The sequence below is a fragment of the Falco biarmicus genome, chromosome 4 (assembly GCF_023638135.1).
Source record: "Falco biarmicus isolate bFalBia1 chromosome 4, bFalBia1.pri, whole genome shotgun sequence".
Taxonomy (NCBI): Eukaryota; Metazoa; Chordata; class Aves; order Falconiformes; family Falconidae; genus Falco; species Falco biarmicus.
Genome location: NC_079291.1, coordinates 61,217,097 through 61,241,131, shown reverse-complemented (window position 1 = coordinate 61,241,131; position 24,035 = coordinate 61,217,097). Strand labels below are relative to the sequence as shown.

The 24,035-nt window shown below is 46.2% G+C and overlaps 1 protein-coding gene across 1 annotated transcript in view; it reads left to right on the top strand.

Annotated features, from left to right (window-relative positions):
- Positions 1 to 24,035, top strand: part of SETD2 (SET domain containing 2, histone lysine methyltransferase) — a 66,313-nt gene that overhangs the window by 16,845 nt on the left and 25,433 nt on the right. Inside the window, exons 3-12 of the mRNA XM_056338460.1 lie at positions 2,163 to 6,601; positions 8,769 to 8,900; positions 9,724 to 9,852; positions 13,381 to 13,504; positions 14,782 to 14,859; positions 15,164 to 15,261; positions 16,968 to 17,094; positions 18,667 to 18,801; positions 19,352 to 19,480; positions 22,469 to 23,107. Coding sequence (XP_056194435.1) covers positions 2,163 to 6,601; positions 8,769 to 8,900; positions 9,724 to 9,852; positions 13,381 to 13,504; positions 14,782 to 14,859; positions 15,164 to 15,261; positions 16,968 to 17,094; positions 18,667 to 18,801; positions 19,352 to 19,480; positions 22,469 to 23,107 — 6,030 coding nt within the window. The remainder of the gene's footprint in view (positions 1 to 2,162; positions 6,602 to 8,768; positions 8,901 to 9,723; positions 9,853 to 13,380; positions 13,505 to 14,781; positions 14,860 to 15,163; positions 15,262 to 16,967; positions 17,095 to 18,666; positions 18,802 to 19,351; positions 19,481 to 22,468; positions 23,108 to 24,035) is intronic.

Genomic DNA, 24,035 nt, shown 5'->3' with positions numbered 1-24,035 from the left:
GAGACATCAGGGTATGGTTGAAGATTGGGACCTGCTTTCTTACTCTTCTGTTCTCCCAAGGCACATAGACAGGTTGGGGTAAAAAGGTGTGAATTTCTGGTCATGTAGGGATAATAATTGACCCAGCAAATGCTCAAAATTATGTTCCCTTGCTCTTTGGAAGGCCAAGCCTAGCGTCCTATGGGAGGGTGGTCTCAGCATTCAGACACTCAGAAACTCCTACCATATGGGCTGGATGCTTGATATTGTCCTTTATTCTTCCATAAATTAGTTTATGTACACTTGTGTTTTAGTGTATGGATAACTTCTGGTGTGCGGATTCTTTTGAAAACAGGGACAGTATTTTCAGCATGGCTTTCTGGAGATGGTTGTGTGACAGTCGTGGAGACAGGAGTGTGTTTCAGAGCTGGGCAAGTGTGTGAACATGCACTTTCTCCCAGGGTCACTGTTTGGGTGGCCTTTTAGCCATGGCACTCATTTAAAAGCATTCATGAAATGGCACCCGTATAAATAACACCCATTTAAGAAGCGTGCTTTTATTTTTTGTACCAGTTTTTCCAGCATGCAGCTAATCATCTGGTGAAGATCAAATGTGTGCATGGGACTGGGCTGGGTAGCAGAGACTAGTCATGTAGAAACCATGACATGGTTTTCACAATTAAAATAAGCCCTTATGTGTTTCATCAAAAATGAGGATATTTTTGCATATATGATGTTCAAGGGTGCAAATAGAATGGGGTGGGGTTTCCATTCCACCAATGTCTTATTTAATAATTTACTATGGTGCCTTTAGCCTGAGCAACTATGCATTGTTTTATAAAAGTTAAAGGGTAACAAAGTACGTAATAATTCACAGTGGGTTGCAGGAAACCACTGCTGCTGCCAAAGATGCGTTCATGCAATAATTATGGGAGTAAAACCCAGCTCTACAGTTTTTATACTGCTACAACTGCTTCCATTGGAGACGTGCTTCTCACACAAAAAGTAATTACCCTAATGCAATTTGGATTTACGGGGATAAAGATTATTGGCAAGAACACCCTTTTACCACGGTGCCACAATATTTATCTTTAGGGATTGCACTCCTGCGACACAGCTTTTGCGCAGATGATCCCTAAGCTTTAAAATAGTTGGAGAAATGCTAAGATGGGTAAATGTACAGTGCTTTATGCTCTGAAAATTCCTAATCTTGGGCTTGGACAGGTAGATCCTATAAGGTAAGAGGCTCCTGTGTTGAAGGAGCTTTGTTACTGTAGACTTGCCCCACTTCTGAAGCCAGGGTTCAGTTGCAAGCACTGTCACAGCAGCTTTCTTGGAGATCCTGAGCTCCTAACGTCCTAGAGAATATGATTTTTAGCTCATTAGCGTTGGAAATGAACGGACTTGCTGTAGCACAGTCTGCACTGCAAGGTGGCGAGTGAGGTCCTGGGCAGGAGACAGCACATAGCTTCTGGGTGAGATGCACACGGAGCGTATTACAGCCAGTTGGCCTGGAGGTGACAGAGTCATCACGCACCACTGGACCCTGATGGGAATTCTTGGAGGTTGTTATATTAATACTGATCTGTACCTGAGCCTGGAAAGTTACTAGGAATTACTAATGACTGAGATAGGCTGTCAGTGGGGCGTGGGAAAGGACGGGGCTTAAAATTGCCACACTAATTCTTGATAGTCTTGAGTTATGCTGAAACCAAATGCATCCAGGTGCGGTCTCCTGGGATGTGAAAAAAAGAGCACTTAAAGATTAAAAAGGCAGGATATTTTGCAGCCTGGGACCACAGAAACAGCACAAATAAAGCGGTACTATATCTTTAATTAACTTTAAATGTTGCACTCTATCTCTTTTTGTAATAAACCAAGAATTAAATGAAAAAAGAAGTTTCAGTTTGATCATTAATAAGTCAGTTAAAAAGCCTCAGCTCAAACCCTGAAGGAGGTTTTGCTCCAAACTGAAAATGACTGGATAATTGATTTTGTTCAAGAGAGCCAGGCACAGAAGGCAGAGTGACTGTGCTATCCCAGACTCCAGCCCAGGGTATCAATTTCTATTTTATTATCATGAAAAATTCACCAGGTAAAAGAAAATTGTTCTGTGTGCCTGTAGAACAGAGTTCAAAATTCCCCCAAACCAGTTCCTCTAACTGCATCTTCTTCTTTCGCAGGGCAAGCCTGAAACCGTGCAGAAAGCTGGCTTTATCAAAGGCCCAGTGTTCAAAGGCGTTGCTTCGAGTCGCTTTTTGCCCAAAGGCACCAAAGCAAAGGTTAATCTTGAGGAGCAAGGAAGACAAAAGGTGTCTTTCAGCTTTAGTTTAACCAAGAAAACCTTACCGAATAGATTTCTGACTGGTCTTGGAAACGAGAAACAAAATGAAACTCAGAACTCCCCAGCAGTACCCCTTCAGACTGACTTTAACCCCAAAAGTAAAATGGACCTGGGGGATGCTGCTGGTTCAGCTGAGGAGTCTTCACCTCCAAAACCGAAGGTAGAATTAGGGAAGATCCATTTTAAAAAACATTTACTCAATGTCACAGCGAAACCGCCACCAGCTACAGCAGCAACGCTACCGCCACCGCTGCCAGCAGTGGCACCAGTAACAGAACTGGTGGCACTGGCTGTGGACTTCCCCTCAACGCCACCACCTCCCCCACCTCCTCCTCTGCCGACAGCATCGATGCTGCTGGCGACACCAGTTCCTGCAGCAGCAGCCTTGCCACAGCTGCCGGTAACACTGATGTCGACGCTGTTGCTCTCGCCGCCTGTGGAAGCTGAAGTCCCCGCTTTGAAGGAGCCATGCCATGTGGCACCTAAGGAGGCTTTGGAGCCGGTCGTTAAGCAGGATGCGGTATCGCGCGGTTCGGAAGAACGTGTAACTCAAAACACACTCGAGCAGACGGAAATAACTCCGCAGAAGGAAGATTCCCATATTGGGAAGGAGGATGAGGTTTCCGACAGCTCAAAGGGTGCTCCCCTCTGCTCCCGGAGGCAGGGATCAAAGAGAAAGTTCTCCCAGTCCGACGGCACGCTGCTGGGTTCTGAGTCTGATGAAGATTCGGTGAGGACCTCCTCCAGCCAGCGGTCACACGAGCTGAAGATATCCAGTACGGAAAAGGAGAGAGATCCTAGACGAAGCTCCACATCCCTCAGAGGTGATGACCTGGGGAAGTCCTCCTCACGCTCCAGGTCTGACAGGGATGAGAAGTACTCGAGCTATTCAAAATCAGAAAGAGATTCGCGGTATGTGTCCTCCCGCTCTCGATCTGATAGAGAGAGAAGGCGAAGCCGGTCTCATTCCCGTTCCCGATCTGATCGGGGCTCCCGAACCAGCTCTTCCTACTCGAGGTCGGAGCGCTCGCATTACTACGAATCTGACCGCAGATACCATCGGAGCTCCCCGTACAGGGAGAGGTCGAGATATTCCCGTTCGTATGCAGACAGCAGGGCGCGAGAGAGCTCGGACTCAGAAGATGAGTACCGGAGGACACATTCCAGATCCAGTGACTCGAGGCGTACGTCGTCCCACTCCTCCTCCTCCTACAGAGACTCGAGGACTTCTTACTCTAAGTCGGACAGGGACAGCAAAGTAGAGTCGTCTCATGCCGACGTGGAGAGGAGAGGAAGGTCATCTTTGAAAGCAGATAGAGATTCAAAAAGGACTTCAGAAAATGAAGTAACCAAAAGGTGCTCTCCCCTTGATGAGCTAGGTTATCGAAAGGGGACATCCCATTCTAAGCCCGAGAGTAATGTGAATTCCTCCCGTTATAAGTCCACCCCTTCAAAGACCCCCGCACCAAAGCCTGATAAATTTAATAAGAGTTCTTTCTGTTGTACAGAATCGATCGAAGAAATAAAACAGCAGTCTAATTCTCTAGATTTAGAGACCTCTTGTCTAAAAAGCAATGAGATTAGGGTGTCCATTGCGAAAAAATTTGAAAGGGAAAAGAGACTTTCTCCATTAAATCAGTTAAATGATTCGCCCACTTTTAAAAAGGCAGATGAATCGAAAGTGGGTTTTCCTAACTCGATGTCCGAGGAACTTACAGGAAATGAATGCCACGACAGTGTTAAGGAACAAGAAACTTTATTAAAGATAAAGCACGATCAGTTAAGAACGTGTTTCCCCATGGAGTTGAGTGTAAATGGGTCCCCGGAGGGTAGGGCTGGTGCTTTGGCAGCTTCCAGTGCCTCCAAAACAGAGGATGTTGCTGCGTCTTCTGATGATAGCCTGTGTCGGTCAGAAGCGTTGCCTGTCGTGAAGACAAGTCCATCGTATCTGTTGCCATCCAATGGGTTTGAGACCGTGTATGTGTCTCAAGAGCAGGAGCCGGATGATTCTCAGGTCCAGTCCAGCGAGTGCAACAGTCTGTCTAGGGAAGTGGAGGCTCCGGCCCCGCAGCAGCAAGAGGAAGCCACCCCTTTACCTGTCATGAATGTAGATCATACTAAAACACTTCAGAAGCTGGATGATCAGGCAGCTCCATGCAACAAAACCAAAGAACCAGTTTTTTGCTACATTTCAGATGATGCCACCCCTGCTTTGTATCATTCAGAAGTTGAAATCGGAGTGGAACCGGCAGATGTAAAAGTTACGTCTGAGACTTTTCTGGACATGCAGGTAGAGCCGCAGACTGTTACGTGCGATTATGAGAGCACAGAGGATCACCACTCAAAGTCTGCCTGTGACGATGAGCACAGTCATTTTTCCCATAAAATTAGCCTGGCAGTGGAGAGCTCGAGCAGGGATTCCTCCCAAGATGACTGTTCCTCAAGGCTCAGGTCGGACCATCCCGTGCTGGAGGAAAGCGTCTCTTCCAAATGGGACGTGCCACCACCGGATGGACATTGTGAGCTGCTCCAGCATTCGGAAGCTGAAGAGGTGCTCGAGTTGGATACTCAGCACGTTGATCTTGGTTCGGCAAAAGGCAAGCTGTCATTCAAAGATGAACATTCGTACTATTCAGAAGTGCCGCTTGAGCACCGCAGCAGGGAGGTTGCGGAAGAAGGTGCCGTGTCCACTGAGGGAGCTGGGCTGGATGATTTGAGAGTTCGGTGTCCTGGCCTATTGGCCGAGAAGGACGAGGGAAACGAGCCCTTGGTAGCTTCAGCTTTTCCAGATGCCTTGTTTCCCTCTTGTGATGTCATCGTCACTGCAGAAGAAATGGAGACGGTGACTCAAGCCCCAATGTGTGACAGCAGTGGCAACGCTGCTGAATTTGTTCCCCTTGGCCATGACGATTACTCTGACATGGGGGAGAGTGACAGCGAGGGGGGCAGCGAAGACAGCGACACGGAAGACTCTGATGATGATGATGGCACGCCCCGGAAACGGCTGCAGTCCATTGTGGTAGTACCAAAGAACTCGACCATTGCCATGGAGGAGAGCAGCCCCGGCTCCTCATGGAGCAGCCAGGGCAACAGGCGCTTCTCTGACCACTGGGATGAGGAGCGACCCGAGCCCAGTAGACCGTACTACGAAGAGAGATCAGAGAACATGGCGAGTAAAAGTGGTCCACAAGTAGAGAGTCGATGTTCTCCTAGAGGGATGGAGAAGAGTACGGCAACTTCTACTGAGCTTAGCAGGAAGGAGATGGAGGAGCTGCGACCAGATCCATGCCAGGCTCAGAGCGATGGCGTTGACAGCACTAGTCAAGCAGACCTAACGGCAGACTCCCAGGGCAAACCCAGCGCGGAGGAGAGAATAATGTTGAAGGAGCTGATGGCTGTTGGTAGACCGATGGGCCGACAAGATGAGCAGCCATTCTGTTTGCCAGAGAGTTTTGAAAGCGCTGATAAATCCCGACACCAGATGAGCTCTTCCAAGCCAGACAGTAGGCAGGGAAAGGGTGGCCTTAACCAGTCTGGCCTTGGAGAGTTCTCCAGGCTGGATGGGTTTCATGCAGCAGAGGATCTGGGTGGTTTGGGCTGGGACTTTTCCCAGCCAGAGAAGCCCAGTAGCACCTACCAGCAGCCAGACAGCAGCTTTGGGGTCTACTCTGGCTACGTTTACCAGCCCGGCACGGGAGCCTACAGCGGCTCTCAGAGTTACTGGCAAGGCAACGGTTATTGGGATGCGAGGTCTGCTAGCAGGCCTTCTGCAGTTAATTACGAACGAATTCAAGGGCAAGTACCAGATTCTCTAACGGAGGATCATGAGGAATTTGAAGATGACCGTTGGGACGATGACTGCAAACCTCGTTTTCCCAGCCCCTCAAGTAAATGCCAGATGCCCGGGCAGAAGGAAAAAGGCTCAGTGCAGGCGCACGAGATCAGCAGCAATTCAATCAAGGAGTCGGTGCCTGGTGGGGAGAAGAAGGAGGAGGTGAAGATTTTGGAAAAAAATGATGCAAAAGACCGAGGTCCTCCAAAAAAAAGACGCCCAGAGTTGGAGAGCGACTCCGAGAGCGACGTGGACTCGAGGGAAAAGAAGAAGGTGAAACTGGAGGGGGAGCAAGTGGAGTCTGTGCCGCAGGACTCCTCCATGGTCGGTCGGTTGTGTATCATGGACGACTTCAGAGACCCCCAGCGCTGGAAGGAGTTTGCCAAGCAAGGAAAGATGCCCTGTTACTTTGACCTTATTGAGGAGAATGTGTACTTGACAGAAAGGTAACCGATATTTTTTTTTTCTTGCCTATAGCAATTTTAGCTTTTAACATACATTTGATTCTGTGATAATTTTTTTCCTGGCCAAATTGGCATAATTTGGAGGGAGGAGGAGGGATGTCTCCTTCCCTATATCTGGCAAAACTGCTCCTAGAGGAGACGACACTGGGCAAGTGTTTTAATACCCCCTGGGTCTCTGCTCCTAAACAGAACCCCCCCGTTGGGCCCAGACAGGCCCTGGTGATGAGAAGAGGTGAAAGATGGGAGGATGGGGGGGAGGACAATTTATTTATACCCTCTTTTCAGTCATTCTGCAGCATCCCCTTTGTCCAGTGTTGATTCAGGTATCAGGCAAGACTTGTACGCGTGGGATTACTACATCAGCACCAAGGAAACATGTTATTCTTGTACCCGTGGTAGTTTGTAGGATAGTTAATTTTTTTCCAAGCTTTTTACTTTGTTTTCTGTTGTCCACCGTTCCTCTGAACTTGGTGCAGCTACTTTAGAGCCCAGAGCTGTATAGCAGCATCACCTCTGGGCTTGCCAGATCTTGTCTGTTTAGCATCCCCAAATGCCAGCTTGCCCCTTCTCTGAAGACACAGGGAATCCGTCTGGGTGTGGGAAAGGTTTTGGACAAACAATGTGTGTTTCCAAAGGCTTTGGTTACTTGCATGTAATTCTTTGTCATCTCAGATGAGTTATTTTAGAAATAACAGACTGTAATTTGAAATATCAGAGGGTAGCTGTTGGCTGCAGATTATCCTTGTCCCTTTTGCATGGTAACATTGAACAGGATATGATCTCTGGAAAATAAAAACATCTCTTTCTGAGCTTTAGGGATGATTAGTAAGTGTATTGCTTCAGGGCTCAACTACCTTCGTCCTTGCCAAAAAAATGCTTGCTCTGGCTTTAACGCGTAGGTGAGAGCACCTTGCAAGCCTGTAACCAATTCTTACTCCTGGCACAGACTGCGGTACGGCCTTCTGATGATTTATGCCTATTTTAAATCTTGCCATTTCCTTTAACTTTGTGATCCTTTTTCATCTCGTGGTTCCTCCAGGGTGGTTGAGTAACAGTGCTCCTGCCAGACCACTGGGTACCAAGTGCCAGTGCCGCTGGCACCCAGAGCACCCGGTACAGCACCAGCTTGGGGCAACTGTGTTGGGTTTGGTGTGTTGGGGTCTTAACACTCAAGGCTTTGCCACGTCTTTTCTTCACTAAAATGTTTGGGATTTTTTTCATGTATGTAAATATGTTTTAAAAGATATTCTTGATTCAGAGTCTGAATCAACCACTTATATGCAGATAAACCCTGCTATTTATTTCAATCCAAGGGTTTTTTTCTTACGCCTTTTTTTTTTGTCTTGCTGGGATCCACGCTCCATAGCATTTCCCTAATCATCTCATAGCAACTAAAAAATGCCCTACCTTTTCTGTAACTATGGTTTTGTTTTCTTTTCATTATCTTATTTGACAGCAAAGCAGAAGCTTAAGTAGCTAAACCCTCCAATTTGCTTTATTAAAATAATGCTATTTTCAAAGGGTACGTGCATTCAACTAATGGTTTATATATTAATACAGGTTTTCTCCTGGCCTTTGGATCAGCAAAACCAAGTGGACTATTACAAAGTAGCTGAAGTTGAAAGGGATCTCTGGAGACTGTCTCCATTATATGTGATTACAGAATATAGTATTTCATGAGAGGCTAATCAAAGTTTATTCTTCTAGTTTAAACCTGAGAGCTTGTGCTGTGTGGTGAGAAATCCTTTGTCTAGAAAAATTAGGACTGAATTTTTTGGAAATTGGTTTCTTGTACGATGAAATGAAGGGTTTTTAAGCCTTTCTCTGGGTGTAGGTGTGAGTACATGCACGCATCTACATTGAAAGTAAAATTGGATTGTAGACATCAAGGAGAAGGGAAAAGTTAAATATCCTGGGATGTCTTTCTGAGAAATTGTCTTCTGTGATCAGAAAGTCATCACCTCCTGCTCAAAACACAGCAAGTATCCTTGGTGACCCCTGTACCTTCTTGTGGTTGTGCAAAGGTAATCATCCATATGTCCAGTTTCTAGAGAAGAAATTTCCTCCAATAACAGCTGATAAAGATTGAGGAGTAACTTCTCTACCCAGATGCTGTCTAATCTGTATTTCAATGACTTATCCTCAATAGGAAGAAGAATAAATCTCACCGGGATATTAAGCGAATGTTGTGCGAATGCCCTCCTCTCTCCAAAGAAGAGCGAGCTCAGGGGGAGGTTGCTTGTGGAGAAGACTGTCTCAATCGCCTGCTCATGATAGAGTGGTAAGTAGTGTTTCATGTATTGCCAGAATTGGGCAGTGTTCTCTGTGAGGTAACTTGGGAGTCCCTAAAATAATCTAGACTTTCCTGTGCGGTGGCAATGAGCTGTCTGTGTGCTCTCATTTTCATTGGCTGGTGTGGAGTGATCTTCAGAGCCTACACACCAGCACTGAAATCTGACCTTCGGTGATCTGCAGAAGGCTAGACCTTAAACCCCACTAGAAATGGGTGTTTGACCTCCCATTAAAAGGTGCTACAAATGCCTGGAGTCTTCTGCTTCTCAGCCTTAACTCTAGTCCATCATAAGCATTGTTGGAGGGTGTCAGAAATGCAAATACAGCTTTACTTCAGATCATTATTTCCTCCCAGTGTGTGTGAGTGGAAGGGAGGGGACAGGGTGCTTAGTGGGATTCACGCCCTGGCACAAGGATTGTCACCACATGGGGTGGGAGGAGAGGAATCATCTGGCAGAAGCCTTGCCCTTTGGTTTTTATTTCATAGCCTAGGCAGTAGACATAGGGGAAGGGGGTATCTTGGGGGAAGAACCCCTCAAATGTGGGGAGAACAGGCCAGTTCATCGCATTTTGATGATCTGACATAGACGTGCAGCAGCATTACATTCCACATGTTTTTATCTTCCTTCCATAAATAAACTGTCTGCATTTGCATGTTGACAGTCAGATGGTTGTGTTTTTTATAGCAAAACACATTTGAAGGTTTTACACTGAATTTATTATGGTTACTTGGTATCTATTTCCCATCTGAGCCGTTTTTGTTATTGCTGTTGTCCTGCTGGGAATTGATTTGTTCCATTTCCTTCCTTTAGTTCTTCCAGGTGCCCAAACGGTGACTACTGCTCCAACAGGCGCTTCCAGAAGAAACAGCATGCAGATGTTGAAGTGATCCTCACCGAGAAGAAAGGCTGGGGGCTGAGAGCTGCCAAAGATCTGCCATCGTAAGCCTTTGCTCTTCGAATGACATCCTCATGCTATTTTACTCCCTTGTGAAGGGAAAATATGATGCTTGCGTTTGCTTAGTTTCCCTGGCAGTAGATTTGCCGAGGTTCTACCAGCTTTAGATACTGTCCTTGTCCTCTGTCAGGTGTCCCTCTTGGTTACTGGCACCTGTGTATCCACTAACTGTGTGTTAGATCTCCCACTCTGGTTTTGCTCCCTTGTTGTTAGGGTTTCCAACAGACTTGCCATGGCTTCATCTTGTGTTTAATCTGTCTTCCCTTCTTTCTTGTCCCTGTTAAGTGGTGTCAGAGGAGCACACACTCTGGTTGTGTCTCTTCTTCTCTTCCCACCTCTGCAAGACTGACCCTCTTCTTGAACTCTCCTCTGCTTAGGACTACATGAAGATCCCGTGGGGATCCTTCCATGTTAGTCTGTTAGAAGTGGAGCCATTAGCTAGTAAGTGCTGGTTTAACACCAGCCGTGCTTACATATACAAGTCTGCATTTTACTCGTCTGTTTCGCTCAAGCCAGATTATATTTGCCTGTTGTGCCTGTATCAGTGCCTTTACCTGGTGTTGGGCACAAAGAAGCTGATGGGACTTGAATGCAAGGGCTGCATGGTGCTTCAGTCCCCTCCTAGGTTGGCAGCAGGATGGATGCTGATAATTTTGGAATTATGGTCTGGTTTGGAAACAGTTGCACTCAAAAAGTGAGTGTGACTGGGAAGAATAGTGCTGGGTACATTTTGCTCTACAGGTGTGTGTGCAAGGAGTAGGTCTGAGATGGGAATGCCCTCTCACTAGGCAGGGTGAGTTGCCTTCTGCCTTGCCGAGCCGGTGCTTTCTTATACTCCCAGTAGTAAAAAAGAGCTTTAAGTGAGGCCACAAGAGAAGAGAGAGGAGTGAGGACATTCAAAGAGCTGCTGGGGCCTGATGCACAAGGTGCAGCAGGAAGAACAAGAAACAGGAGACAAAAATGGGGTTTGCTGGGAGAAGGGAGGAAGGCGGGAGGTGTCTCCAAGTGAGAGGGCTGCGGCGAGCTGCTATGCTGCTATGGCTAGCAAGACTTGGGGTGGATTTCTCTCCCCCAGGTTGAGTCCTCACCATTTGTATGCAGGTTATGTGGGTGTGGGTGTCTGTCAGCTCCATGCAGGGTGCGCAGGAGTTGGTTGTGCTGCTCTGCAGATGAACAGCAGACTTTGTAGAAGAAATGGCTGGAGTGTCCTGCTGTGGGGAAGCAGTTTCACCAGGCTCTGATTTCCGTCTCAAAAGGCTGTGGGATGGGCATGGTGAGTCAGTTTGGCCTCAAGTACACCAGAGACCAAACTTCAAGACAACCTACCTAGAACTTAACAGTGCAAAGATTTTCTGTAACTCGATATTTTAGTGAGTTTCCGTGGAAACTTTGATTTTTAATATTTTTTTATTGCTTCTGTTGAAGGTGGAGTTCTGAGGAATCCAGCCATGTTTGTGACACTTAAGAAAGTTGTAGCTCTTATGGCAGGGTTTTTTACTGCTATATCGACTATATGAGACTAATTCACAGGAAGGTACAGGGAAGAGTTTTGATTGCTTTAGAGGGTTATGCCAAGTTATCTAAAATGCAGTGAAAACAATTCTGTGGCTTCAACCCAGTATGTTTAATTGAGAGCAACTTCACACTGTGCTTATGTAAAAGATAACAGCGTTAAGCAATTGTTAAAATGAGTGACGAGCACTCTCCATCACTGTTCTGTTGCACAGCAGCTGTATCAAAGAAGAGGGTGAGCGTTGTAGCATTTTCTGGCTCCTGATATTCCAGATTTGCCAGATAACCTGGCGAGTCCCTGGTGCTGCTGGACCTAATAACCTTTACAAAAGCAGAGTCCTGTTGTTTTTGGAATAACACATGCACCGGGGAATGGTAGTGATAGGGACTGAAGCAGTGGTGCTGTCCTGTATGGAAGTATCACGTCCACTTTTATTTGAAGTTTTAGGAATTTCTTTTGAAGAGAAGGTCTGGAGGTTGTGGTAAAGATGTGGCTGATAGCGAATAGCTCACCATAGCCAGCATTGTGTCTGCTAGGTGGGCTAGGGTCAGGAACGTTGAGAAAGATGGGAAGGAGAGAACTGTGTGAAGACCATCTTGGTTAAGAGGGTAAATAAATCAACAAGAGCAGCAAAAGTATCTACTGCAGTTGGCCTGTGTGTGTGTCAAGGGATTTGGATATGGTTCCTCAACATGTGATACAATGACTTAAGTCAGGCTGGCTGGAACATTGCTTTTATTTCTGCATGTGCAGTTCCGAGAAACAGTTGTTTGGAGAGAGATTTGCAGACTGGCAGAACTTTACTGCACTGCTAAAGCTTGTCTTGGGAGAAGACAACCTCACCTTGGTACCCATCCCACCAGAAGACAGTCTGTGGATGGTCACAAATCCAGTGAAGGCTGGAGAGGTGGTACACCCAGAAGGAGATCTGTCCCACCTGATGTGGGTTTGTTCAGAGATATCCTGCCACTGCACCCCTGTTCTCAGGCTTGGAGTTTTGCAGTTGGGAACTTGAGGGGAGCTAACCCAACTCAGCAGCAGGTCATCAGAAGACCGTTGCTGACACCTTCATGTGGGTATCTGCTAAACACAGGCTGGGGAGGCATGTAGGAGAAAGGTATGGCTGAGTTATTAGCTGAAGGAGCAGATCAGTCTACCAGAACCTTTTCTGGGTGGACGTGGAGATGGGGGAAGATGGACATAATTTATACGTGTGGGCTGGAAGGCCACCACAATACTGTGGGAGGGGTTGGGATTAATGATGGCAAGGAAATGGCATGAGTGATACCTGCCCAGGACTCTGAATGCTTAGTCCAGGTCGAGCTGGGCAGGAGCTTTTGCCTTCCTGGTGCTCTCCTGGTTAAGCACAAGGGAAGGGTTGAAGGGTTCAGGGTGATACTAAGCAACAGAAAATGTAGGACAGGTATCAAGAAAGCGGTATCACAAGGCATCTTAGTAGACTGGAGAGTTTAAAGCCCAGCTGCACTGCAGAATGCAGTCTGTGAGGTTTGTGTCTGAGCGTACGGGTAACTAGTTGTTCGCTTCCATCTCTGCTTTTAAATTCACCTTTCCTACAGTTAAAAAGCATAGTTTACTGACCCCTCACTTCACCCACCAGACCAGCAAGGGGCAGACAGGCTTTCCATTTCAGTTGAGGAAAACCATCTGCCAGCACCTTCTCTTAATACTCCTTATTTTCCTCTTTACATTGCCCAGAAGGTCTTGTTGTTTTATGGAATAAACCTTGCTCAAAGGGGAGCTTTATTCTTGTGTCTGGGCTTTTTGCTGTACTATACCTACCCATATGATAGCATAAAAAAAGAAATTAATCACAATTGCCTGAGATTAAGGCATATAATAGTCATAGCTACACCACCAGGATGACCAGACTGCAAACTGTACTCAGAGAGCCCTTCTCAGCAGCAGTCATTTTCTGTTCCTTAGTGTTGCTTGCTTGCAGCTAAGCAGAGTGATGCTGTTTTCCTCTTGGGCTTTGCAGCAACACTTTTGTCTTGGAGTACTGTGGAGAAGTGCTGGATCACAAAGAGTTCAAGGCTCGTGTGAAGGAATATGCCCGGAACAAGAACATTCACTATTATTTCATGGCCCTGAAGAATGATGAGGTGAGCAGTGTGATTGCTGTGCTTGGCTTTGGGGAGCCTGACTGGGCTTAGCCCTTGGTTACGTACCGCACCGACTCCCTGTGAACCCACTAAGCAATGTCCTGAATCTATTAAAGATGTTTTCGTAAGGAAAGGAAACTTTGACTGGCTTTGTGTTGTTGTGCTTTACTTTTTTTTTGTTTTAACCCATTGCTCAGTTTCAACCTGGTCTAACAGAAGTCTGGTAGCTTAACTGTATCCCAGTGTCCTTGGAGAGGAGAAATTGTCCTCCCAAGAGAAAGGATGGAGAATGGCCCATATCTTCCATGTGAGCAAACTTCTGTGGGAGAAAAAACGTGTCTGTGACCCAGCTTGGGGAGGTGCTTCAAGCCAAACTCAGCCTTCTTGGATGCCCAAGTAAACTAATCTAGGAGACATGCCAAGAAACCGTGTTTCCTTTCTTCCCTTGCTCACAGAGCTGTGTTAAATTGGGACACTTTTAGCTGGTAGAGTCCCTATGTGCAGGATTGCTGTCACTGAAATATTTATATACCAGATGTTCTTAATTATTTATCTTTGCTTCAACTCTATGGGATTGTAGAGCTGCGACACACAGTGTGCAGCCTTGCTTACCTTGGGTGATGGGCCCCCTCTTGGTGAGAACAAAGTGTATAAATAGAAATTTAATTTTATTTTCTGCTTGTCACTTCTGTCAAGACTTTTTCAGTCTGGGTAGCTTTACAGTAAATGAGCTAAAAATACTCTGAATGCTTTTTTCCCTCTTCCCCCCCCCCCCCCCCCCCCCCGCCCCCAAAGTAAGCAATTTTTGTAGCTGCCATGGGATTGTTATGCGATCACAAGGGGGCACAGAGGAGTATTTCCAGTTACAAGAGGGAGGATGCAGTGATCCAGGACACGACCTTTCTATTCAAGTATGAGGCATGTGGCAGAGATGTTTGGCTTCCCCAGCCCTCATGGTCATTGTGCCACCTAACAGAGGGTTGGAAACAGATACTAGAAATCCAGGATCAATGCCCAACTGAAGAACCCTGTATTAACCTGCAGTGAAAACTAAGAAACACGTACGAGTTGTTTAGTGCTCTTCTTTTTTGGAGGCTCTTAATGTCGCCTGCTCTCCAAACCAAATAAAGTTGATAGCTGGAGCAGCAAAGGGTGTTTGACTTCTACATAGGTTGTGTTCAAACATGTGGTGTTGGTAGCTGTACCACTTCATATCTCTGCCTGGTGCAGAGGAAGGGAGACTGTTTCGCTGTATTTCTTGTTTCTTTTCTTTTCAGATAATCGATGCTACCCAGAAAGGAAACTGCTCTCGTTTTATGAACCACAGCTGTGAACCAAACTGCGAAACACAAAAGGTAAACTGCTGGATCAAAGCTGCTGGCTTTTCACTTCCAACTTAGCAAGCTCAGGGTGAAAAGCATTTCTCCTTTATCTTTATGTCTCTTTGTTTTGGTAGTTGGTTTTTTTGTGTTATTGTTGTAACTTAATGAAATGGAAACAGCTACCTTTGAAATGGGCAAGTGCTGCTGATCCAGTTAGTAAATTTTAAATTTATCAGTGATGCTGTTTGAAGGATTAGCCTTGTTAATCTAAAACAAAACCAGAGCCAGGCCTGGCTTTTCTAATAACTCTTGTCATCTTGTTTTTTCCTTGCCTTAGTGGACTGTGAATGGGCAGCTCAGAGTTGGATTTTTCACTACCAAATTAGTCCCATCGGGCTCAGAGCTGACGTTTGATTACCAGTTCCAGAGATACGGGTATGTTTGAGCTCTCATAAGCTGCTGGAAGTTGGGTTTTGTGAGTGTTGGTGCAATGAAAAAATCCTGCTCCAAAGCAAACCATTGCAAAGCCTCGTCTAACAGAGTGGTTCTAAATGAACTGGAATTCAACTATATAAAAAGCTACCTGAATAAAGTTTCTTCCATTTCTAACTCAAGAGATTGGGAGAGGAATTTCCCATTGATTTAATATGTCTTTTCCAGTGTCACTTTATTGCCTTTTTGTTCCACTTCATACCACCTCTCCCCAGTGGAAATTTCCCAGATAATTATTCTGACTGTTTCTTTCCCCCTGTCTAATCATTAATTACCCAAGCTCCAGACTTTGCAATACTCTTAAATAATGCCCCTTCTCCCCCACCCACTCCTGTTTTATGACTTTGTGGATACTTGCGGAGCTGTAAAACCAACAGATAGCACATTCCCTCTTCCTGTCTGACTCCAGAAGTGCAGGTGTGCAAGCTCCAGTATCGGCTTTGGCTCCCTTCTCTAAACCTGAGCCTAGTATTTTTGTATTACTGCTTGTCCAGGTGTATGGTGCAATATTTCACTCTCTTTATTGTGATGAGCACAAAATAGCATCTGACAGACTTGAAGCAGACTAATTATAAGATTAATTGTAGGTCCATTTTATAATTCCCTTCTAACTGAATACAGTTGTTTAAGGAATGTCTCCTCCTTTTCCTTCTGGATCCTGTCTTCTATGGCTCTTTCTGTAAGCAGGAGAATCAGAAATTAATTTTTAGTTGCATTTTAAAAGTATTTGTGCTAAAGTGCCAGATGCTGACATACAGTTTTCTGCTCCTGGTGCAAACTTGCAGCAAGGCAGGCAAACAAACTTAGCCTCAGCCTTTCTGGTTGCTCTTGCAGCAAGGCCTGTGGTATTTCTAGGCCTGTGTGGATCTCTAAAGCTGGGGAAGGTCATGTAATAAGCAGTCTACACACCCATAATTTTATTTTTGTTGGTATATGGCTTGGTGAGAATCCTGAGGGTTTTGTATTGTGGCCCTGTTAGGGCCTCCCTGATGGGCAATCATTTTGCTGTATTGTTGCGTATTTGAGTTCAGTGAGTCTAGACTCATCTCACTGGAGTTTTCCAGCCCTGATGTCTTGGTTGTGCTTCCTGAGCTCAGGTTCTGCTTCACAGAAGATCCTGTAGTTGATCTTCCCTGGTTCGTGCCACTCATACTGCGGAGCCATGTTCCACCACTGGATTATGCACATACAAAAAAAGCCCAAACCATTCTCCCAAGCAATTGTGGCATATATAGTTTAAAATCTACAGTATGTCAGGTAGAAAATTGTAGAAATATTGCCTGAGGATAATATAATTTATCTCTCTCCTCTCTGTAGCTGTATATCCGTGCAAAAAAAATCTTCCACCTGAATCTTAGTACTTCCACAGATCCTCAGCCTGTTCTTTATCCTGTTTTAAGCTATAAAATGCAAGCCTTTTTCCTAATGGATTATAATCCTGATTATATATTCATTAGGAAAATGGATATATTCATTGCAATGTGTGGTAAGAAGTTAGCAGACACAACGGCCTCACCTTTTCCTTTCTGGTTCTTGGTTGTGGACCTACAAAGGGCCTGGAAGTGAAGCAGGCTTTGGTTTCCAGGTGAGACAATGGCGTCATGGTAGCGCTGTTACTAACCTGCTGTGTTGCTTATGCCCACCACCAGCAAAGAGGCTCAGAAATGCTTCTGCGGCTCAGCCAACTGCCGGGGTTACCTGGGAGGAGAGAACAGGGTCAGCATCCGAGCTGCTGGAGGGAAAATGAAAAAGGAGCGCTCGCGTAAGAAGGACTCGGTGAGTCTGATTCTCCCTTGTGTGCACATTTTTATATATTTCTGAGAGTAGCAGCAACTAAGGGCTGACCCTGGGCTTGATCCTCTCTTCAGGTCACCTCTGTAATCTTCTGTGATCAATGAATCACGATGACCTCAGGGTTCAGTCTTCTCCATGGATGTTTTTGTATCACTGTATTTCACAGCGGCCCTGAATACTTGTGGTTTTTTGGAGCTTTAGTTAAATCTGTATTTCCTTTCTAAGGATTACTTAGCACAAAGTCCCACCAGAGAGGGACTTTCACAGCTACAATATCTGATCATCAATACTGCACGCTGCTAAAAAACACACTAAATTTATAAACATTGGTGAAAGACTGGCAATACCAGCTTCACCATTTAGGACATTAAATCTGAAATTTGACAGCTGAAAGGGTGCAGATGTTTGCTGTCTCCAGGCTGGGATGTGAAACTTGAATCTCGTAATTGCTTTGGCCTAGAGGCAAGGCTGCTTCCAGGAGGAGCTTGTGTGAACATGTGTCGTATTTTTGCTGGTTTCAGTTACAGTTGTGTTTGCAGATGCACATGAATGAAATATGTAACTCAAATCCAGGTGGTTCTTTTTGTCTTTTTATTTTTTAGTCTTTTTATAGCTTATTATGCCTGTGATCCTCAAGTGGTTCTGTGAACCTAGTCCCCACATGGAATAGCAGGCATGGGTTCACATGGTAGATGTAGGAAACTGTGGAAAGAAGTCAGAGCAAAGCAGTCCGAAGGAGTTCTTCTTGGGTGCAGACTGCTGTAAGAAACTGCACGGGCTCTTTTTGCTTCCTCTAAAATGTAAAGATATAAAGAAGGTACAAACCTCTGTTCCTACAGATGAGGTTTGTTACCTGCTCTTTTGGGAGAAGCTACCTTCTAAAAATGCCAGCTTCATTTTTATTTACTGTATCAGAGAGTCGGGAAGCCAAGAAATTATAAGTCAGTTATAAGGTGCTTTAAAATGCTAATTGGTGGCACTGCGCAGTAGGCTGAATTCTGAAAGTTGATGTTTTGGTGTCCGTGAATGCGCCTCTGGTTCTAAATATTATAAATACCCATTAGGTATTTAAAGAAGTAAATCTGTCTGCAATTAAAGATAATCTCTTGGTGCACATCTGTTTTCCTACGTGAAAAAATAAACTTGCGACTGGGAGTATTTTGGTGCATGCACCTGGAATTTCCTCCGTGCAGCATTAGATGTATACATCTGCAACCGTCAGGGGAGGTGGGTGCTGGAGTTGAGGGATTCCTGCATGTGTGCCAGCTGGGAGTGCAACTGGTTGTCCTCTGTCCCCAGTATAAACACAACTGGTGGGAACAGTGTGCTCCTGTTACAGGGTTTGAGGTCTAAAAAAACCCCTGTAATAGGCCAGATAAAAGAAGCCCAACCATGCTGAGTCCAATTAAAGCCAGGTTTCTTTTCCATATGGGCAAATGGCTTGGGAGAGGCTTCTCTGGGCTCGCAAACCCAGGGAACGGATTGCCTCTGCCATCAGGTAGGGTGGCACGAGCCTGGCACGACCTGAGAGTTGTTTTTCTTTGGCCGTGGTAGGTGGACGGGGAGCTGGAAGCACTGCTGGAGAACGGAGAGGGTCTCTCCGATAAGAACCAAGTTCTCAGCTTATCCCGGCTGATGGTTCGGATCGAAACACTGGAGCAGAAGCTCACCTGTCTCAAGCTCATACAGGTGAGGAGGACGGGGCTGAAGGGCAGAGATCCAGGTCCCGTTAAAGCAGTGTCTTGGAACTCTTGTTGGGGGGGGGCGGGGGAAGGTGGGAGAAAGGTCTCCCGTTTCTAGAAGCAAATTCCTTGTACGTAAGGGTTTAGACACAGAGTAATTTATCAGTTTAGAACCACAGCTGTCTTATTTCCAAGATTATTCAGCGGTTTTACCTGTGGCTGGGTGCAGATGAGCTGCAGGCGCTGGTCTGTGCAGGCCGCTGCCATTGGGCATTGCTCCCCGGGCCGGGCCCCACCCCCGGTAACGGCCGCTAACGGGCGCTAACGGCCCGGCGCTAACGGCCCGGCGTCGGTTACTGCTGCCACTCCTGCCACTCCGGCAGCCGGGCCCTGCGCTGCTCGCAGCAGGTGCCTGGTTCTGGCTTCTGCCGTGGGTTTGGCAGGTAGTGTAGGCCCAGTTGAGCAGTTAGCCATATCAGCCTGTGGAAATTCAAGGGATTTTTGCCTTTAAGTCTCTGACTGTCCCCACGGGCTGTCTTGCACTTTGGCTTGTCCAGAACACGCACTCGCAGTCCTGCCTGAAGTCCTTCCTGGAGTGTCACGGCCTATCTCTCCTCTGGATTTGGATGACAGAGCTGGGCGATGGGAGAGGAAGCACTGCTAACAACCTGAAGTTGCAGCTGGAGGTCAGTAATTCCCTCGGGTTTGAAGTTTTTCTAATAGCTTTGCTAACTGCTCAGAAACATAACGGTTTTCTTTTTCTTCTAATGTACCTATTATATGCCAAGTGTTCATGAAAACACACTCGGGTATCCTCAGAACTAAGCCTTAAAACTTCTGCTTTAAGGGAGATCTTTAATATATGGAAATAATTTATTTTTGTGGTTTTACTTAGATTTCTGAGATAGAGACATGAGCCAGACTTAAAGACCGTTGCTGTTTGTTCCGTGCTGAACAGCACAGGGAATTTGAGGTATTGATGGTTTGAAGTGAAACTTGAATATTTCTGTTTTCTGTATGTACTTTGCCATTGCATAAAAAAAGACATCTGGAAGCTTCTTTATTAAAGAGGCTTCTACAAGAAAGTTGCTATGCAGTCTGGAGAGGTGCACACAGTCCTGCATCCTGAGCAAAAAGCAGAAGCTGTGTGATCTCTAGAGCTCAGCCTCTCCTCTTGCTGACTTCTGTGTTTTTTAGAAACGGTGACAACCCTTCCCAACCCTGCTTCTTTAGGTCAGCATGTTTTTTTCCTCCTAGACAAATCATGTCTGGCTCATGCCTTTTTCTTTTTTAACTCTGTGGGTTCAGGTGTTCCCTCTGAGAAATGGGTGCTGTTGGTATCAAGAGGATGAAGAGCTGTCTTCACGTGCTTTTGTGAGCCTTCAGCTCTTAGAGTGGGATGAGGATACCTGAAGGTTTTTGGAGTTCAGCTTGATACCAGGCTTAATAAGATGGCGTCTGTGCCTCTCTCGAAGTGCCTGTGCTGCTGGTGGGGAGGGGGGCAGCAGATGTCCTATAGGAAGGCCACTGGTTCCATGGCCTAGTCCTCACCCATCATTTAGACAAAGTCCTGGCTGTAAATACCTGGAATACTTTGGTGGTAGTGGGTAAGGGGTCTCTGATGTTAAGTCAGATCTCGCTGACTTGCAGGGTTTGAGCAGACCTACCCATACTTCATCTGCCTTACGCTGTGCAGAGCGTGTTGCTGATGGGCCATGCATGTTGTGTGCAAGGCATGGATTCAGTGGGTGCCTCCAGTTTTCTGCTGATGTGCTGTGGCTTTTCAGTACTTCTAGGCAAAGCAGAACTGCTTGACAGGTGCCGAGTCAAGGTTTCTCTCACTGCGGTGCGTCACCCCTGTGCTGCTGTATGGGGAGGCCCTGCTCGTGAGGCTGCAGAAGGAGCTTTTGAGACCAAAACTACGGGGGGCTGAGTTAATCTGCTGCAGTAACTGCTCTTTGGAGGGAGCTGAGCTATTCCCCTTCGGGACTGTAGTCTTTTCTTCTTTGGGCTAGGTAGGATCCATCCCACTTTATAGATATTTAAACTGTTGCTCCAAGGGAGTCTCAGCTCTGGATTTTTGTATATATAGTGCCTACCCTCCTTGCTCCCTGATGTACAGGTGCCATAGCATTGCAGAGCTGCTGGGTAGCTTGCTTCTGACTCATCTTTGACCTCTAGCTTTGGAGAATTTGATGGTCCAGTTAAGGTTAGACTCCATTTTTCCCCTACAATAGATTCAAGCACTCAGCCTCATTGATCTCAAACCCAGAGCGACTCCCCTGCAAGGTTCAGGAGGGAAGCTGAATTGCTGTGGTGGTGGTGGCTTCATTTCCACTCTCGATGTGCCTGGTCACAAGCTACTGTCAACTTTAGTGGGCTTTTGTGGATTGGAAATATTCTTTTAAAATCCAGGTAATTCTTTACTGAGTTGCCAGTGAGGCTTGTAGTAGGGGCCAGACCACACTTAGCTTTTTTTTTAAAAAACCCTGTTATTAAAAAAAAAAAAAAAAAGGTCTTTTGGCCATCAGATGCCAGTGGCAGAAATTATCATAATACCATAAACCATTTTCTGTCCTTCACTCCTGGAGGGCTGGTTTTGAAAATGAACAAGTTACAAAGCCCTGTAAGAAGGGGTGGCTATCTCTTGCTTCAAAAACAGGGGTTTGGGGCCAGGTCTCAGGAGACACATTGCTGAAGTCACTAGCTGGATCCTGAAAAGGTTGTGCTCATATAATGTCTGGTGCTTCTGTCTGTGCCCGCGATCCCCATTCCCACTGACAGGTTTTGTGAAAGGATTTTGGAGATCTTTTCAATAATTTGATTCTCTTCTCATCTCAGACCTTGGACAGAACCCACCTGAGGCTATGCTTTTTGACTGGTCTCCAGGGGAAAGCACTGTAGCATATGTCCTGGGGTCTCTGACAGTGTTGGCTTCATCACCTGGTACCTCCGGGTGTTTCCCAGTGTCTAAAGGAGGATAGGTCTTCCAGGGACTGCCTTACTGGGTACTGTAGAAGTGTTGTGGTACTGGGAGTGCAGGTGCTAGCAGCAGCCTTATTTTCTGGGCCAGATTAAATCAGCTGGAAGTACCATTGGTCAGAGCATGCTTGCCTTGTCTTGTGGTTTGGAGCTCCGCAGTTGTCCATATCTCTTTGTGCTTAAGGTTTCACTCCACAAGCAGCAGGCTGTCTCCTTCCTGCTGACGCCAGTAACAACTCCAGCTTCTGCTGCAGCACACAGCACTTTGTCTGGGGCAAATCTCTTCTGTTTTGACTGCAGATACATCTTAATGTTTCTGATCAGGTTTTCTTTCATGTGGTACATCTGACAGCTGTATTGTTGTACTGCTTGTCCTAGGAAAGGGTATGGCCAACTGGAAGAGTCTGAGCTCTTTGAAATCAGTTTAATTGCAACCAATTGCTAAATTAGTTTAATTGCTTAATACTTGTGCTCGCTGTTTTCCACCCACTCATAGTTTATTTGCTCTCAGCAGAAGTTCATCTCTGCAGCTCAGCTTTGAGAAGGGATGCAGCTGTTCCTGACCCATGACCTGTCACCATCATATTGATGTTTCAGAGTTACCTCTTACTGAGAAAAGGAAATTGTTCCAGGTTGGAGACACCTTTAAATTCTGATGGCTCTATCAATGTGGGTTTTGTCTTTGCATTTAGATTATGAAGACACTAGAGCTCCTGCCTATACCTACGAAGAACATGCTGGAGGAGAGCAAAGTGCTTCCTGTTATCCAGCGCTGGGCTCAGACCAAGACTGCTGTCCCACAGCTCAGCGAAGGGGATGGCTACTCCAGCGAGAACACCTCACGGGCTCACACACCGCTCAACACACCAGATCTTTCCACCAAGCAGAGCACAGAAGGTGACATGGACACGCCCAAGAAGCTGGTATTTCGAAGGCTGAAAATTATAAGTGAAAACAGCATGGACAGTGCCATCTCAGATACAACCAGTGAGCTGGAAGGGAAGGAGGGCAAAGAGGACCTGGACCAGCTGGAGGGTACCCCAGTGGAGGTGCCAGAGGAGCAGCAGCAGCAGGAGATCAAAGCTGCTGTTGATGTGCCGATGGAGAGCAGCAAACCCCAAACTGTGGAGCTGGAGGCAGAGCCTGAAGCAGAGGTCAAAGAAGGCAACGGTGCGAAGCTGGAAGAGCCCATTACAATGGAAACACCATCTCAAGATGAAGAGGAAGGTGTCTCTGACGTTGAGAGTGAGAGAAGCCAAGAACAAACAGACAAAATTGTGGATGTGAGCGACTTGGCTACAAGGCTGCTCGACAACTGGAAGGAGCTCAAGGTAAGAGGCACCTGCCTGCAGCTACACCACCTCTGCTCTTGCTAAGGAAGATGCAGAATTGTTTGCAGTTCAGTACAAACAGGGCTAAGTTACTGTTCTGTCAGTAAATGCTTGACAAGATTGCCTTTTCTATGCAAAAGGACTTTTCCAGGTGCTTTCTATATATTTCCTTCCACCACAAACCACCCTGTACATGACTTACAGTAGATTTCCAGGCGTCGGTGCATTGCACTCTGAAAACAGCAGACAGTTCAGTTTGGGCACCACAAAGACACCTTAGTCTTCCATTTACTGTTTAGGCTGTTCAGGGGGAGGACAGCTCTAAGGGATTGAGGTTCTGTTCTCAGCTGATCATTAAAAGAAGCTAGCGGCAGCGCCACATGCATTTTTGGTTGAAGTGGCCCAGTACTGGTCAATGTTGAAACAAATTAATGGACTGTCTACTCCTAAATTCTATTATCACAAAATTGTCAGTGTTTCCTGGCCTGTTAACATCTGCTTTTCATCTGCAACATACAGAGCCTCCAGAAACCGGTCTGTTGGCCATATTGCGTTCTCTTGATAGCTGTGCTGGGTTAACCTCTGATTTTTGCAGTTGGTGTTTAGATCAGGTAAATACTCAGATTTGTGGGTGTTATTTGAGCCTTTAAAGACTGCTAGAGTATGCAGCTGCTTACAGTTTCATTCCCATCAAGGTCTTCCTCGAGCAGATAACATCTTTAAGAGAAGGGCTTGCTGGCTGCAGGCTGCCTTCTCTTCTCTGGAATCAGGCCCCTGTCCCTGCGCACCATTAAGTGGCCACCTTGGCCGCTTGGTCTTCAGCCAACAGCTTTTTTTGGTGGGACATAGGCTGACATTCCAGTAACTCACCACTGGACACTTCAGGCATTCTTTGGGGTTTCTTTAGCTCTTTGGAAACTTCTTGTCC